Source organism: Mus caroli, unplaced genomic scaffold (assembly GCF_978045245.1).
Source record: "Mus caroli unplaced genomic scaffold, Mus_caroli_1 scaffold_13, whole genome shotgun sequence".
NCBI lineage: Eukaryota > Metazoa > Chordata > Mammalia > Rodentia > Muridae > Mus > Mus caroli.
In genome coordinates this window covers 15,020,981-15,036,907 of record NW_028227268.1, presented here as the reverse complement: position 1 = coordinate 15,036,907, position 15,927 = coordinate 15,020,981, and the positions used below count along the sequence as shown (strand labels likewise).

General features: G+C 44.7%; 1 protein-coding gene across 8 annotated transcripts in view; it reads right to left on the bottom strand.

Moving 5' to 3' along the window:
- The window catches only part of Bptf (bromodomain PHD finger transcription factor), a 104,375-nt gene that overhangs the window by 65,132 nt on the left and 23,316 nt on the right, over nucleotides 1-15,927 (bottom strand). For all 8 annotated transcript variants that reach the window (XM_029483120.2, XM_085829456.1, XM_029483118.2 and 5 more), the window contains exon 2: nucleotides 11,138-11,960. In XM_029483120.2, the coding sequence (XP_029338980.2) occupies nucleotides 11,138-11,960 (823 nt within the window). The remainder of the gene's footprint in view (nucleotides 1-11,137; nucleotides 11,961-15,927) is intronic.

Genomic DNA, 15,927 nt, shown 5'->3' with positions numbered 1-15,927 from the left:
CAAGGATAACCAACTTTGCTTTGCCTGTCTGATCATCCTCAGAGCATGTTTGTCCCAGAGCATAACTTTCCATTTTTCATAACAAGTGCAGAACTGCCGGGTGTGGTGGCACACACCTTTAATCCCAGCACTCAGAAGACAGAGGCGGGCGGATTTCTGAGTTCGAGGCCAGCCTGGTCTACAAAGTGAGTTCCAGGACAGCCAGGGCTATACAGAGAAACCCTGTCTCGAAAAACCAAAAAAAAAAAAAAAAAAAAAAAAAACAAGTGCAGAACTGATCAACTCCAGAGTCCTCTTCATCTTCTTTGCAGCCACCATCTTCCTGTCTTAGTGCAGGACAGAGTCCAACCAAGAGCAGCTGTCAAGATGACCAGGAGCGAGCCTACTGAGTTCTTATGACTGGTGTGACAATGATCTTATTCATCTAACTTCCAAAGGTAAGGAGGTCAGTCTTCTCAGCTCTTAAACACAATGCTGTGTGAAACCAGACAGTTTCAAGTGCTCGGTGAGTTCTAAGTGCCTAAGAGGTATACATAATTCCACTTATCCTGTGACCTGGCTGGCCTTGAATGCCCTGTTTCACTTCCCACGGCCCCTCTTCTGGCCTCCGTGGCACTGCACTCCTGTGCACATACCCATACACAGATACACACACAAACACACACATACACACGAAAGGGAGGAGACAATTCGATGACCTAGACAGGAAAGACACTTGTCCCGAGACATGATGCCTGAGTGTGACGCTCTGAAGCCACATGGTGGGTAACTCTCCCAAGGTGGCTTCTGCACACACACATGCACACGCGCACACATGCACATGCATACACACGCACACACATACACACGCACACACATACACACGCACACACATGCACACATACACATGCACACACATACACATGTACACACATACACATGCACACACATAAACATGTACACACATACACATGCACACACATACACATGCACACACATAAACATGTACACACATACACATGCACACACATACACATGCACACACATACACAGACAAACTCAGAAACAAAATAAATAAATGTACATTTTTAAAGAATTAAAGTGTTGGGGGAGAAAGCACACTTGGTGAGTGTAAGAATTCACTATGTGTTGGCGGAACACCATCCAAGAACTAAACTCCAAGAAAATGAAAGGAGTCTTGTGACCTCATTTTCTTCAAAAGCAGAACTGTCCTTGGAATGTGCTGCTGTGCCCCTTTCCTTGCCGGTGTGGCAGGTACGGGTGAGTTATTATTTGTTTATTTCCTCTATGGAAAAGCATGTTTCTGCCATGTGCACACAGTCCACCATGCAAGGCTTATCCTTGTGACTGGACACTTTACTCATGTGACCCTTAAACCTCGGAGTATAAATTGTCTAATGCTCTGGATAAAGTGGGCTTTATAGTCTGTGTCAATTTTAGACTCCATGCACTCAGGTTCACGCTGCTAGTTAGTGGTAAACAATTATGAAATATGATATTACAATAAAATAAGATAGTACAATAGGGACAAATTCAACTAAATGGACAGTCTGTTGATTTCTTAGGTTTTTTATTATTATTATTTATAGCTGCATCCCTGGAACTTGAGTGACAGGAGCACCTAGAAGGGTGCTCAGAACCAAACCTGGGCCCTCTTTAGCTGTCAGCAAGCTCTAAACCAATGTGCCATCTCTCCAGCTCCCCATTCTTTCAGCTTCCTCAAGCAACGGACAAACTGCTGACCGTGTCCCTAACAGCTACAGGATATGTGGGTCTATACTGGTCTCTGAGGACTTTCTCCTCCACAACCAACCCACTGCTTCAGGCAGAAGTCCATTCTGCTCTCAGTTGCTTTAGTAAGTTTTTACTTAAAATGAAATTACTCAAACCTGTAGTAATTGCACCAATTCACTCTGATTCTGTCTGCTGGCAGGATGTGGGCTATCTGCAACACCTCCTCCGTGCACACCCTCCAATCTGCTCACAGCAGCCATACTTCTCAGTTCTCTTCTCAGGCACAGTCGAATGCTCACACACTCGTACCACCTCTCACCCGAGTGCTCTGCACTCCTCACTTCCTGTTAACACCTTTCTAAAAATGGGGTGGCAGCTACCTCTTATTCTGCTCATCAAAAATACATACTATTCACACTGACAGCTTTTTTTCTGGAAGTAGAATAAACTCATTACAAACACAGTAGCAAAATAATAAGCACCCTGGCTGGGGCTGTCAGAACAAGTCACCGTTCACACTGATGTCCCAGGGCTGCTACAATTCATCTAAGCACATCCTCTGCCCAACTGCAGGAGTGACAGCTTCCTCTCTGCTGTATGCGCATACGCTGACCACTACGACTCTGCTGTGCGAGGAAGCTTTGGTTCTCCAAGGCCTGTGAGTTCTCCAGGCTCACTGGAACTGGCCCAGCTGCCCCAAGAGTGCTCACTGCCAAGTGTCCCTACCACTTCACAGGGTGACAGGTGAAGACTGAGTGGGAAGAAAAAAAGTCTTGCCTAAGTACACCTACGAGAAATATACATTCCGGGTGTATACTTTTACAGTTTGGCTTTTACTAGACTCCATATTAAGGGGGACTGACATTGGAAGCTCAATAATAAGTTTAAAAGTGACTCACAGGAAGTCTGAAGTGTCCACAAATTCACAGAAGAGTAATTAGTCCTGTAATGGGCTGAACACCTGCCTGCCCCCAAATCCAGGTCCACCTAAGCCTTGTTTGGAAGAAGTATTTAACTACAGCTTTTGAAATGAAATCATCCAGACTCCAATGACCTCACAAGAGGAGAGGAGGAGGAGCAGAAAATATTTAACTAGCTCGTCAGCCAGGCCTGTGCAAGAGCTACAGAGGACAAGGCAGTCTCCAAGAGCCTTCCTTCAGGAGGAGCGTGGCCATTCAATAAAGTCCTATCTGTAGTGTTCTGTCAAAGCAGGCCCAGCAGGTGCCCGCATCTCAGTATCAAGAAGTGGGGTGCTGTTGTAAACAACAAAGAGATGGAAGAGGTTAAAGAATAATGTTAGGTAATTGAGGAAAATACGTAATAAAAAAAAAAAAAAAAAGAATAATGTTGGGAACCGGGACTGCCTTGAAGCAAAGGAGATCTGCCGAGGAGAAAGGACTGACTCTTCCAAAGCCTTGCTGACACCCTAAGATCTGACTTCATTCCTGCTAGAGTTGTGTCATGGTGGTCCTCCTCTAACAGAACTAACAACTAAGCAACTACAGGTAACCCGTGCTTGGCTAGCATCCATCCACAGAGCCCTAGGGTCTGTCTTCAGCACCACAGCTGTGGTGATTGTCATTACAGATGGGGCAGATTTCTCAAGCACTTCCGGATGTAAGGGGAGGAGTTCAGGGGCAAAGAGGCTTCTGAGAAGGCAAGGCCTGCAGCACAAATGAACAGACACCTGGAGGACAAGCGAATTTAGGTGGTGAGAAGAAGGGCACTGAATGGGCAAAGTTAAGGACCTGGGCTACAGAGTCAACTCTGATAATAGCAGACTGGAGACAGGAGGAAGTTACTTAGCTTAGAGAAAAGGAAAAAAATCAGTCACTCAATGTATATTGACACAAACCTGTAATCCCAGTACAGGGGGGGGGGGGTCCGCGGCGCAGAGTTGGGTCAGGGTAGGGTCAGGAATTCAAGGTCATCTTCAGCCTTATACAGAGTTCAAGGCCAGTCTCAGGAGAGAAACTGTCTCAGGGTTGGAGAGATGGCTCATTGGTTAAGAGCACTGGCTGCTCTCCAAGACTCAGGTTCAATTCCCAGCACCCACATGGCAGCACACAACTGTCTAAATCCATTTCCAGAGGATCTGGCAAACTCACACTCATGTCAAGCAAGGCAGAATAGCAATGCATATAAAAATAAATAAAGTAAATTAAGACAATGTCTTTTAAAAATGTTAAAAAGACTACTTCAGCTAATAAGGCACAGAATTGGGAGTGTAGGTATTAGAGTTAAGTTCCCTAGAGTCTAGTCTGGACATGGATGGCATCTGCTGGCACAAAACCATAGTGTCACTAACCTATACCATTAACATCTTAGTGCTTACTAAGTAAAGGCAATGACGGAAATCATCTATAAACTGCTAAGACTAGAATTAAAATACGGGTCCCCTGAGATTCAGCATTTTACATTTCTAAGCTTCCAGTGAAAAACGTACCATACCTCTACTTACAATAAGTTGACAGAAGTTGACATCAGTCTGAAACCTTCCCCAGCTTGTATACATACTCTACCACAAGGGACACTTAACCTGAAAGCATTTTAATCTAACTTTTATAAATGATGCAAAGATCTTTTAGATTTACTTCTAATTATTCACATAGACACTTGGTATCATAGCACTATAATGTTTAAAGATTCCTCACTAATGTTATACAAAAAATACTCGGGCTGATGAGATGGCTCAGTGGTTAAGAGCACCGACTGCTCTTCTGAAGGTCCTGAGTTCAAATCCCAGCAACCACATGGTGGCTCACAACCATCTGTAACCAGATCTGATGCCCTCTTCTGGAGTGTCTAAAGACAGCTGAAGATTTAAATAAATCTAAAAAAAAAAACTCAAAACATCAGAGCATTAGAAACTTACTGCTTTGTCAGGTCAGTGGTGCTGGGACCTTAACCACAGCACTTGGAAGGCAGAGTCAGGCTGATCTCTGTGAGCTCCAGGGCAACCTGGTCTACCTAGGAATACCTTGTTTCAAAAATACAAAACAAGAGCTAAAAAGACAACTCAGTGAGTTAAGAGCACTGGCTGCTCTCACAGAGGACCAGGGTTTCATCCCCGGCACCCACACAGAAGGTCACAACCGTCTATAACTCTAGTACCAGGGGATCTAGCCTATTCCGGCATCAGGGACACATTTGATAACATATATACAGGCAAACACCCATACGCATAAGAAAAAATAAATAAATGTATTTTTTCAAATACAAAACAAAATACCAAAAAGAAACCCATACTTGTTTGCGTAATCATTAAGTTCTGTGTACTTTCCTACCCACCAAGAAATGAAATTAGATATTAGAGATGATAAAAACCAACATTTAATGTTATAAAACATTCTTTTCTAAAGTTAAATGAATTAATTTGCTGTTTTACTAAGAGACAATTTATTTAAGTCCACAAGTACTTAAAAGTGTAATGTAAGTCTTTCGGTCACTTGATTTCCATAGTTCATGCACTGTTTACCTTCAAACTCGTCTTCATCTGAATAGATCTGCTTAAGTTATTTACTCATTAAAAGCAACAATGTTAAATTTTAGCTGGTATTTTCTAAAAGTGTCTTTATTTCTTTTTTTTTTTTTTTTTTTTTTTTTTTTTTTTTGGTTTTTCGAGACAGGGTTTCTCTGTGTAGCCCTGGCTGTCCTGGAACTCACTTTGTAGACCAGGCTGGCCTCGAACTCAGAAATCCGCCTGCCTCTGCCTCCCGAGTGCTGGGATTAAAGGCGTGCGCCGCCACGCCCGGCTCTTTATTTCTAAATAAGAGTTCTTGGATATACTCTGTGCACACGGAATGAAAACCATCAGAGAGGCTTTCTCCCCAGTTATATGCATGTTTTGTGTGTGTGTGTGTGTGTGTTTTAAATATGTGTGGATGTTTTGCCTGAATATATGGGTCTTTATACCACATGCATGCAGTACCCAAAGAGGCCAGAAGAGGGCGTCAGACACCTTGGAACTAGAGCGACAGGCAGTTAGTGGGAGGTGGGCGCTGGTCCTCTGAAGAGCAGTCAGTTTGAGCACCTTAACTGCTGAGCCATCCTTCTCTCAGCCCCACAGCATAGGTTTTAAAAGCTAAAACAACTCAAGCTGCAGACTTTCAAAGTGATCGTTTAGAAGCTAGACTGCAGCATAAAGTTAGAAACATTTCTTTTTGAAACTATATTTATTATTATTTTTAACTTTCTGTATGTGTGTGAGAGAGGAAACACGGACACTCGTGTATGTATGTGCCTGTTTTCAGTGTCTGTGAACCCCAAAGGTATCTGCTCCCTGGAGCTGCCAGCCAGCATGGGTACTTTAACTACTATTAGAAACATTCTTTTTTTTTTTGGGGGGGGGGGTCGAGACAGGGTTTCTCTGTATAGCCCTGGCTGTCCTGGAACTCACTTTTAGACCAGGCTGGTCTTGAACTCAGAAATCCACCTGCCTCTTATTAGAAACATTCTTACAAACAACTTAGGTCCCAACTGCAAACAGCTATATATAGGGTTGAGAGCAAGCTATTTAATCCCCCTTAACTTTAATCTCACCATCTATAAATTACCAACAGGTATAAAAACCTGTTGCACTGTTGTAAAGATTAATTAAAGAACTGTATAAACATGCTCAGGACACCCAATGTGAATAGGATCTAAGTAAGGAGATACTATTCACAGGTTTCTAAAACTGAAGACAACCTAGACCTAGAAACCACCTAGACCAGATAACCAAAGATCTCAAGCTGTGTGTACACATGCACCAAACACCTCTGGTCTCCATGCAGAAAGAACAGCTCAAGAAAAGACAGAGGCTAGCTGGGCGTGGTGGCGCACGCCTTTAGTCCCAGCACTTGGGATGCAGAGGCAGGCGGATTTGAGGCCAGCCTGGTCTTCAGAGTGAGTTCCAGGACAGCCAGGGCTACACAGAGAAACCCTGTCTTGAAAAAAAGAAAGAAAGAAAGACAAGACAAGACAAGACAAGACAGAGGCTACGGAAACCAACATCTAAGAAGCCAAGGAAGGGGCTGGCAAGAGGACCCAAGGACCCAAACGGTCAGAGCAAAGAACCAACTCCCAAAAAGATGCTCTCTAACCTCACACAGACACTGCGTGGCACACTGAGTGGTGCACATGCTCCCTGCCCTCCACACAAAGGAGTGAGAAAAAAAAAGCCATGCTAGGCCCCCAACACACACACAGTAGAGGACTTCCTGGTCTATGTTCATTCAGACATGATGCACCTAACCCTCAAGAGACTGGAGGCCCCAGGGAGTTTAAGAGGTCGGGGGGGGGGGGGGGGGCACGCCCGTGGAGATGGGGTGGATAGAGGGGTTGGGAATGGAATATGGAGTATAAAAAATAAATTAAAAATAAAATAATATTAAAAGAAAAAAGCCATGCTACAGAACAACTGGCATGCTGGCTCATAACCCAGAGGTCATGATGATAATAACCCATTATCCGGAGGCTGAGGCAGTAGACTCTCAAGTTCCAGACAGCTTGCCATAGACAGACATAGCTTGTTTCAAAACAAAACAACTAAAACCAACTTTTTAAAAAGGAGTTCTTTTAAAGGCATAAATTCAGGGTAGAGGGAAGATGATTCCAAAAGCTGAGCATGTGGTCACATGATCACTGCCAATGTGAAAAGCAAAAAAAAAAAAAAAAAGGCCAAGCCCGCTGCTGAGAATCCTCACTCGGCTCTCAGCAGGAATTGGGGGGTTGCTGTCTATGAAACGGCACTGCTACAGGTCTGGTCTCTAGAGAATACAGTAGAGCGAAAATTCTCTGGATCAAAAGTCTCCATGCCTGGTGTGAACCATTCGGATCTGAGGCTCTCAGTGACATGAGAAACGCTTCCAGCACACCCAATACACAGTGCACCCTGCCTGCCAGGACCGTGTGCTCTAAGCAGGACACCAGAAAAGGCACATCAGTTCCACCAGCCAGTGGCAGTAGATGGAGCTAAGGAGGGCTACAGACAGCAGGGCTTCCTAACACACAGGCAGGGACTGTCACCCCATAGCTAAGCTGAGCCACTTCTCCAGCCTCACTGAGACGGCCCACCCAACCACCCACCCAAAGCTTACTGCTTCCAGTCAGCAGCTAGCTCCACAGTGTTAGTCAGCGGCTGAAAACTAAGATGCACGGACATCTGAGGTTAAAGACCAAAACAACTAATGGCAGAAGCAGCTTAGAAGAAGTTAAATCATGTACTAACCGAGCAAAGAAACAATTATAAATACACTGAGAAACTTATCGCAGCAGCACACACCTGTGACCCCAGCACTCAGGAGCCTGAGGCCAGCCTAGACCTCGTTTACTTCACCAGCTCAAAAACCAAAGGACACCTGGGTGTGGTGACTCACTGTGGATCACAGCACTTCCAAGCTAAGGAGGGAAGAATCCTGTGAATTTAAAGGCAGCCTGTGCTACAGAGACCCTGGCTCCTGAAAAAAAAAGTTAAAATAATACCCTCAGAAAGGTAAAACATGATTGGTTATTATTTTTCAAAAGAAAAGATTCAAGGTTTTTATTTTTACAAATAATAGCATAAAAGAACTCTTGAAAAATATGAGGCTGCATGGGGGCCCACAAAGACTGAACCACCAACCAGAAAGCATGCATGGGACAGCCCTAGGCTCTACATGTATGTAACTGATGTGCAAGTGGGTCTTCATGTGGGTCTGCTAACAGCAGAAGCAGGCGCTGTCTCCACCTCTGCCTGGCTTGGGACCCCTTCCCCTAGCTGGGCTGCTGCCTTGTCCACCCCCTCAGTAGAAGATGCACTTGGTTCTACTGTAACTTGGCATGACAAGGTGGGTTGATATCCATGGGAGACCTCCTCTTCTCTGCAGAGAAAAGGAAGAGGGTATGGGGGAGGGGAAACACTGGGATTGGGGGAAGGAGGGAGGGGAAGCTTCCATTGGGATGTAAAATAAATTAATTAATTACTTAAAAAATATGAGGCTGGAGAACTGGCTCAGCAGTTAAGAGCATGCACGGATGCACTGGGTTTTGTTCTGATTGGTTTTTCAGATACAGACTCCCTATGTAGCCCTGGCTGAGTCAGAGTCACATAGATCTGCCTGCCACTGCCTCCCCAGTGCTGATTAAAGGGGTGCATCACCACACCTGGCCTTTTTCTTGGGGAGGGGGGTAGACTCTTCTTGCTGAGGTCCTAAGTTCAATTCCCAGCATTCACATAGCAGCTAAGGATCCCAAGTTCTCTTCCGGCCTCCATGGGCACCAGGTACACACAGAGTGCAGACAAGCACTGTAAAGACATAGATATAGATAGATACATAGATAGATACATAGATACATAGATAGTGAGGATAGATAGATAAGGAGGACAGACAGACAGACAGGTAGATAGATAGTGAGGATAGATAGATAGATAGATAGATAACGGGGACAGACAGACAGATAGATAGATAGATAGATAGATAGGGAGGACAGACAGACAGATAGATAAATAGACAGACAGACAGACAGATTAAATAAATGGATGTCAAAGTATGGGGAATGGTCAGACAACTCAATGGATTAAAAGCACTGGCTAGGGCTGGTGAGATGGCTCAGTGGGTAAGAGCACCCGACTGCTCTTCCGAAGGTCCAGAGTTCAAATCCCAGCAACCACATGGTGGCTCACAACCATCCGCAATGAGATCTGGCGCCCTCTTCTGGAGTGTCTGAAGACAGCTACAGTGTACTTACATATAATAAATAAATAAATCTTTAAAAAAAAAAAAAAAGCACTGGCTACTCTTGAAGAGGACCCAGGATTGGTTCCTCACCCTACAAGATGGCTCATGCCTCTGTAACTTCAGGTATAGGAGCACCCACAGTGGCCTCTGCTGGCACTGCAAGCATATGTTGCACAGGCACACATGCAGGCAAAAAGCTAAATACATGGTAGCAGCTAAGAAAAAGTAAATTGTAGGGTTTAGAGATCAATATTAAAAAAAAAAAAAAACAAAAACCTAAGAGAGGCAGAAGCACTCAGATCTCCGATCCAAGACCAGCCTGTTCTACATGGTAAATTCCAGGCCAGCCGACGCACATGAACACACACGCAACTCAAAGGAAAGCAGGAAAATGAAAGGCAAGCCGCTCGGGCAGTGGTGGCGCATGCCTTTAATCCCAGGACTCAGGAGGCAGAGGCAGGCGGATTTCTGAGTGGGAGGCCAGCATGGTCTACAAAGTGAGTTCCAGGACAGCCAGGGTTATACAGAGAAAACCTGTCGAAAGAAAGAAAAGAAAAAAAAAAGAAAAGAAAAGAAAAGAAAAGAAAAGAAAAGAAAAGAAAAGAAAAAGAAAGTCAAAAATCCCCAATAAAGTGAGGGCACATGACAAGTCCAGAGGAGCTCAAGAGAGGCATGCTGGCACACACTCAGTGCCACAGGACCCAACTAGGACCCAACTAGCACAATGAATGCCAAGCAAATACTCAATGGGTAACAACAGATCATGCAAGTGCCTATCGCTGTACACCTACACACTGCTAGAGACACAAGATTTCACAGGCTTCTGGCAAGTGTCGGATCTCAGAGAGCGTCAATGATGGAGCCATACTGCCCTCCACACCACGCTGAAGTTCACGAGTCAGCGTTTTCTCTTGGCCTAATTCTAAGAACTGGAAGAGAGCCTCAAAATGCAAAAGCTCACAATACCAAGTGGTCCATCCCTCTACCAGGGCTCAGAGGACACTCAACTCTCAGCACGGATCTCAACACTAAGCACAGTGCTCCCTGACCCCACCTGCCCCGATACCAGCAGCTTCTTTGCACAACTGTTCACTTTTGTTGTACTGGGACTGAACACAGGGTCTCACACATGCTAGGCAAACACTCTAACACTAAGCTCCAACCACAGCCTCTTCTTTTATCCTGACACAGGGCCTGTCGAATCTACCCAGGCTAGCCTTGAAACTCACTCTGTAGAGCAAAGAACACTTGTGATCCTCCTGCCCCACAGGCCTAATTCCAAATTGGTTCTTGAAACCCCACGACTCAGACTATGATCCTGCGTGTGTCAAGATGTCCTGGGGAACTTTAATCACTAGTGAATGCCCAGCCTCGGGCGGGCAGGTTTGCTCCCGCTGCCCCAGGCTACTGCCTGAGCTACACAGGTGACCAGGAGGCTGAAGTCCTTAACAGTAAGGCTCTCTCTCAGTGGGCTGCAGGAAGGCCCTAGAACCCCCCACCTAAGGCACATGAACTCACCTTACATCACAATTTCTAAAATGCCGTATTAATGCCCACACTCATTCCATCTCAAGTCTTTAACTACAATTTGTTATTAAACCACACATTTAATAATTGCATCAACATGGGTAGCACTCTATCACATCAACCAAGGAAAAAGACTTCCCTAAACATGTACAAAAATTATGGCCAGATGTACTTACATTATGAGTCTTCGGTTTAAAAACCAGTATTTCCTACGGCTTCTGTCATACCCAATAGGTTCATGTCGAACGTAGGGTTTATTCTTTTGGACTTCAGCGACACAGTCAGTCACACCAGGCACCTTGTGTGCCACGCAGACTTCACACTGCCACTCGTCCTCCGGCACCTCTTCAAGAGGCGGCTTCACACACTCTAAATGGTACACAGCCGAGCACGTCTCACAGCAGAGCAGATCCCCAAGTTTGTGACAGACCCTACAATGGTCGTCATACTGGATTACCCCTTCAGACATCAGCTCCTCACGAGCAATATTGGTCGTAAGGAATTGATCGACTAGAAACTGCAGAACTTTGATTTTGTTCTCCACTGGTCCGTAGGGATAGTCCTCTGCCTCCTGGTAAGGAAGGACATGGTGGTACTCCTTGTCACTCTCACAGTAGACCCTCAGAACCTCCGGCCACGTCATCCCGTCAATGAAATACAGGGTGGAGTTCACACTGTCTTTCAAGTCCGCAGGGCCAAAGGTGGTGTTAGATGTGTCCTCTTCACGAAGAACTGCTTTCAGAAGCGCCACGTGCATCTCCGCCATGAGTGTGCACTGCTCTTGGCTCACCAGAGCTGCACAGAAGTCCTCAAAGCAAAAAGGGGACAACCTTAAAACGTTGCCAAAGTTCCGCACCACCTCATAAATGGCAATGACATTCATTATATGCTCATTAGGCACCATTAAATCCTCAGAGGACTTCGGAAATTCAAGGGGTGGGATGTCTTTTTCTTCTAATATTGGAGAACGAGGCCGATGTACTCTTGGTTTTCGCCTACCTGTAAATAAGGATATCATCACAGGTTAATATGGAACCTTGCTCCCACAAACACACCAGTCAGTTTTTCTGCTATAGGCAAGTTAGATTAATACCAAGATCAGAGGTTATAGAGTATCGCTTAGTGGTAGGGCACTTACCTAGTGTACCAAGGTCTTGGACTGAGCCCCAGAATTGTGACATAGCAAAAGTAACATCACCTGGGTGTGAGGGCACAGCTGCCTTTAATCCCAACACTCAGGAGACAGAGGCAGGTAAATCTATGAGCTCCAGGCCAGCCTGGTCTACACAGTGAAATATTGTTTCAATAATAATAATAATAATAGTTGTTGTTGCTGTTCAATGACTTAGTTCTTCAGTTTCTATGACACAGTCCCACTCTGTAGCTCAGGCTAGCTTGGAGCTCTACAGCCCATTTACAGATGGGATAACAAGTATAATAACAAGTATAATGCCTAAAGCCGGGCGTGGTGGCACACACCTTTAATCCCAGCATTTGGGAGGCAGAAGCAGGTGGATTTCTGAGTTCGAGGCCAGCCTGGTCTGCAGAGTGAGTTCCAGGACAGCCAGGGCTACGCAGAAACCCTGTCTGGGGGGGAGGGGGGGAGTGTAATGCGTAATACAGTGATTTAGTTCTGATTTAGTCTACCAAAAAAAATCTAAATTCAAAGTTTTCTCATTCAATTCTTTTATTTATTTACTTATCTAATTATTTGGTTTTTCAAGACAGGATCTGTTTCTCTGCGTAGTACTAGCTGTCCTGAAACTGAAATTAAAGGTGTGTGCCACCACTCCTGGCTTCCCATGCAATTCTAAACCAAAAGGTAAAAAAATAAAAATAAAAAATTAAAGACAGTCAATTACCTCTTAATTCCTGAGAACTAGCAGTAGTAACTGGTCTTTTTCATTGTTGTTAAGAACTTGACAAAATAGCTCTATATGTGGCACTGCACTGGAGTGGGACAGCAGAGCTCTAAAAGGAAAACTCTAAAGTTGTCCTTGGACCTCAAAATGCACACACACAGTGGCATAACCCCCCTCACACACATAATAAATTAAATTGATGCTTAAAAAGAAAGACTTGGTAAAAAAAAAAAAAACAAAAAAAAAAAAACCAAGTTACTCCTCAACTGCTTCTATTACACATAATTTCTGGTATTTGTAGAATGTAAATTTTTAATTTTATAGCCTTAATGGGATCAATTAAATTCATTCTTACAGCTGAGCAGTGGTGGTGCATGCCTTTAATCCCTGCACTTCGTGGGGAGAGGCAGGTGGATTTCTGAGTTCAAGGCCAACCTGGTCCAGGACAGCCAAGGCTACAGAGAAACCCTGTCTCGAAAAATTCAAAAAAATAAAAAAGAAAAAAGAATTCATTCTTACATAACTAAGTTTTATTAGCCATGACACCTTCCCTGGGTTTCTACCTGCAAACCAAAGTGGTACATGGAACTAGAGAAAAACAAGCACCGAAAACTACAAACAGAAAAGACTCTTGGAGCCGGGCGTGGTGGCGCACGCCTTTAATCCCAGCACTCGGGAGGCAGAGGCAGGCGGATTTCTGAGTTCGAGGCCAGCCTGGTCTACAAAGTGAGTTCCAGGACAGCCAAGGCTACACAGAGAAACCCTGTCTCGAAAAAAACCAAAAAAAAAAAAGAAAAGACTCTTGGATGTACACAACATACACCTAACCTCCGGAGAACAAGCTAAGAACATAGCCACTGCTTTCTGTGAAAGAGACTGGTCACTGTTGACCAGACAACACTGTTGCAAAGCAGACATGGCGAGAAAGGTGCTCCCCAACCCCAACACATCTAGCAAGAATGACCACTAGAGGGACCGAAAACCAAGAGGCACTGATGCCACATTACAGCTAAGCATCCGTGTGAACCGGTCAGTCTGCCTCACATCTCCAGCTCAGGTCTTGGGACTCATGGCTTCCTTCCTTGTAGGTTACCAAATCAAAGGAATGGCTTATGGAACAAGTTCCTGTGTTCCTCAGCTGCTTGCCACACATGTCTGTCAGAATGATCCTCAAGGGGACTGGAGAGATAGATGGCTCGGAGGTTAAGAACACTGGCTTCTCTTCCAGAGGACCCAGGTTCAATTTCCAGCACCCATGTGGTGGCTCACAACCATCTGTAATTCCAGTTCCAGGGGATCTGACACCCTCTTTCTGGACTCTGTAGGCACCAGGCGCATACATGGTGCACAGACATGCATGCAAACACTCACATACATAAAATAAACACAATCCCAGAAAATAAGAACAAAGTAGAAGAAATGAAAGTCCTTGAAGTGGGGCTGAGAAGGCTCTTTGCGTGAAGGCATTTGCTGCCAAGACTGGTAACCTACATGCTGGGACTCTCCTACTGTTTCCTCTGGTCTTCATATGGTGTATATGTGTATGTATGTATGTATATATATCTAGCTAGGCAACTCAAGTTTCTTCAAGTCTCTGTAACACTCACTTATCAGCAGGGCAGGGAGGGAGAAGAGGCTCTAAAGAAAGACCGACCTTCGCTCAGACAATTAACTCTTTTCACTTGCAAAATTTTAGGAATGCAGAAATCTGCCACTTAGAATGCAATTCCAAAGTCAAGAAACGGGAAAGCTTCAACTCTCCACCTACCAAGTGTGGATACAGAACTCTGCCAACAAGAGAATGGGTGGGATCTTCCATTCCACAAAACTGTTCCTTTTCCCTTTCAAAATGGAGACTTTTAAGAGCCTATTTTACTCGGAAGAGATTTAAATAAACCCTTCACTGACAGTAAGGGATGCGGCTCCCTCCCCCACGCAGGAAAAAAACTTTTTTTTCCCCAAGACCGACAGGGTTCCTCTGTGTAGCCAGAGCTGTCCTGGAACTCTCTGTAAACCTGGCTAGCCTCGAACTTAAGACATCGCCTGCCGAGAAATGTGCCACCATGCCTGGCTGGGTTCAATTTTTTTTTTTTTAAAGATTTATTTATTTATTATATGTAAGTACACTGTAGCTGTCTTCAGACACTCCAGAAGAGGGCGCCAGATCTTGTTAAGGATGGTTGTGAGCCACCATGTGGTTGCTGGGGTTTGAACTCAGGACCTTCAGAGGAGCAGTCAGTGCTCTTAACTGATGAGCCATCTCTCCAGCCCCAGCTTCTAGATTTCACAGAAACCATTCTAACCCTAAGTGTGTGAAGAAAATGAAGGGAGACTCCCTGTGTGACATCTGAAAGGGAGGTAAGTGTCAGCCCTGGAACAGTCAGAGGGACGTGGATTTCCTGCATGCTGGTGCTCCCCAGTCACAAACTCCAATCCTTTTTCTATTACTTTATGGGTATAACTGTTTTGCCTATAAATACATCTGTGCACCCCATTCATGCCTGCTGCCCCCAGAAGAGGGTGCTAGATGTTGGATGTCCTGGAACTGGAGTTACAGAAGCCAGCACAAGGAAGCTGAGGATTGAAGCCAGATCCTCTGCAAGAACAGCCCTAACTCTTAGCTGCTGCCGAGTTGTCCCTAGTAAAACCAAAGGTTTCCATTGATTGTTAACACATGCAAGCTATTAAGGGTGGAATTTTTTTAAACTGTGCTCTACTTAACAATCATCTTTTAAAATTTAAGACCACAACTGGTTGTGGTGGCACATGCCTTTAATCCCATCAGTCAGGAAGCAAAACCAGGCAGGTTTCTGTGAACTAGAGACATATAGAGTTCTAGGCCAACCAGGGCTACATAGAGAGACCCTGTCTCAAAAAATAAAAGAAAGAGCCGGGCGTGGTGGCGCACGCCTTTAATCCCAGCACTCGGGAGGCAGAGGCAGGCGGATTTCTGAGTTCGAGGCCAGCCTGGTCTACAAAGTGAGTTCCAGGACAGCCAGGGCTATACAGAGAAACCCTGTCTCGAAAAACCAAAAAAAAAATAATAATAATAATAATAATAATAATAATAAAAAATAATAAAATAAAATAAAGAAAGAAAACAA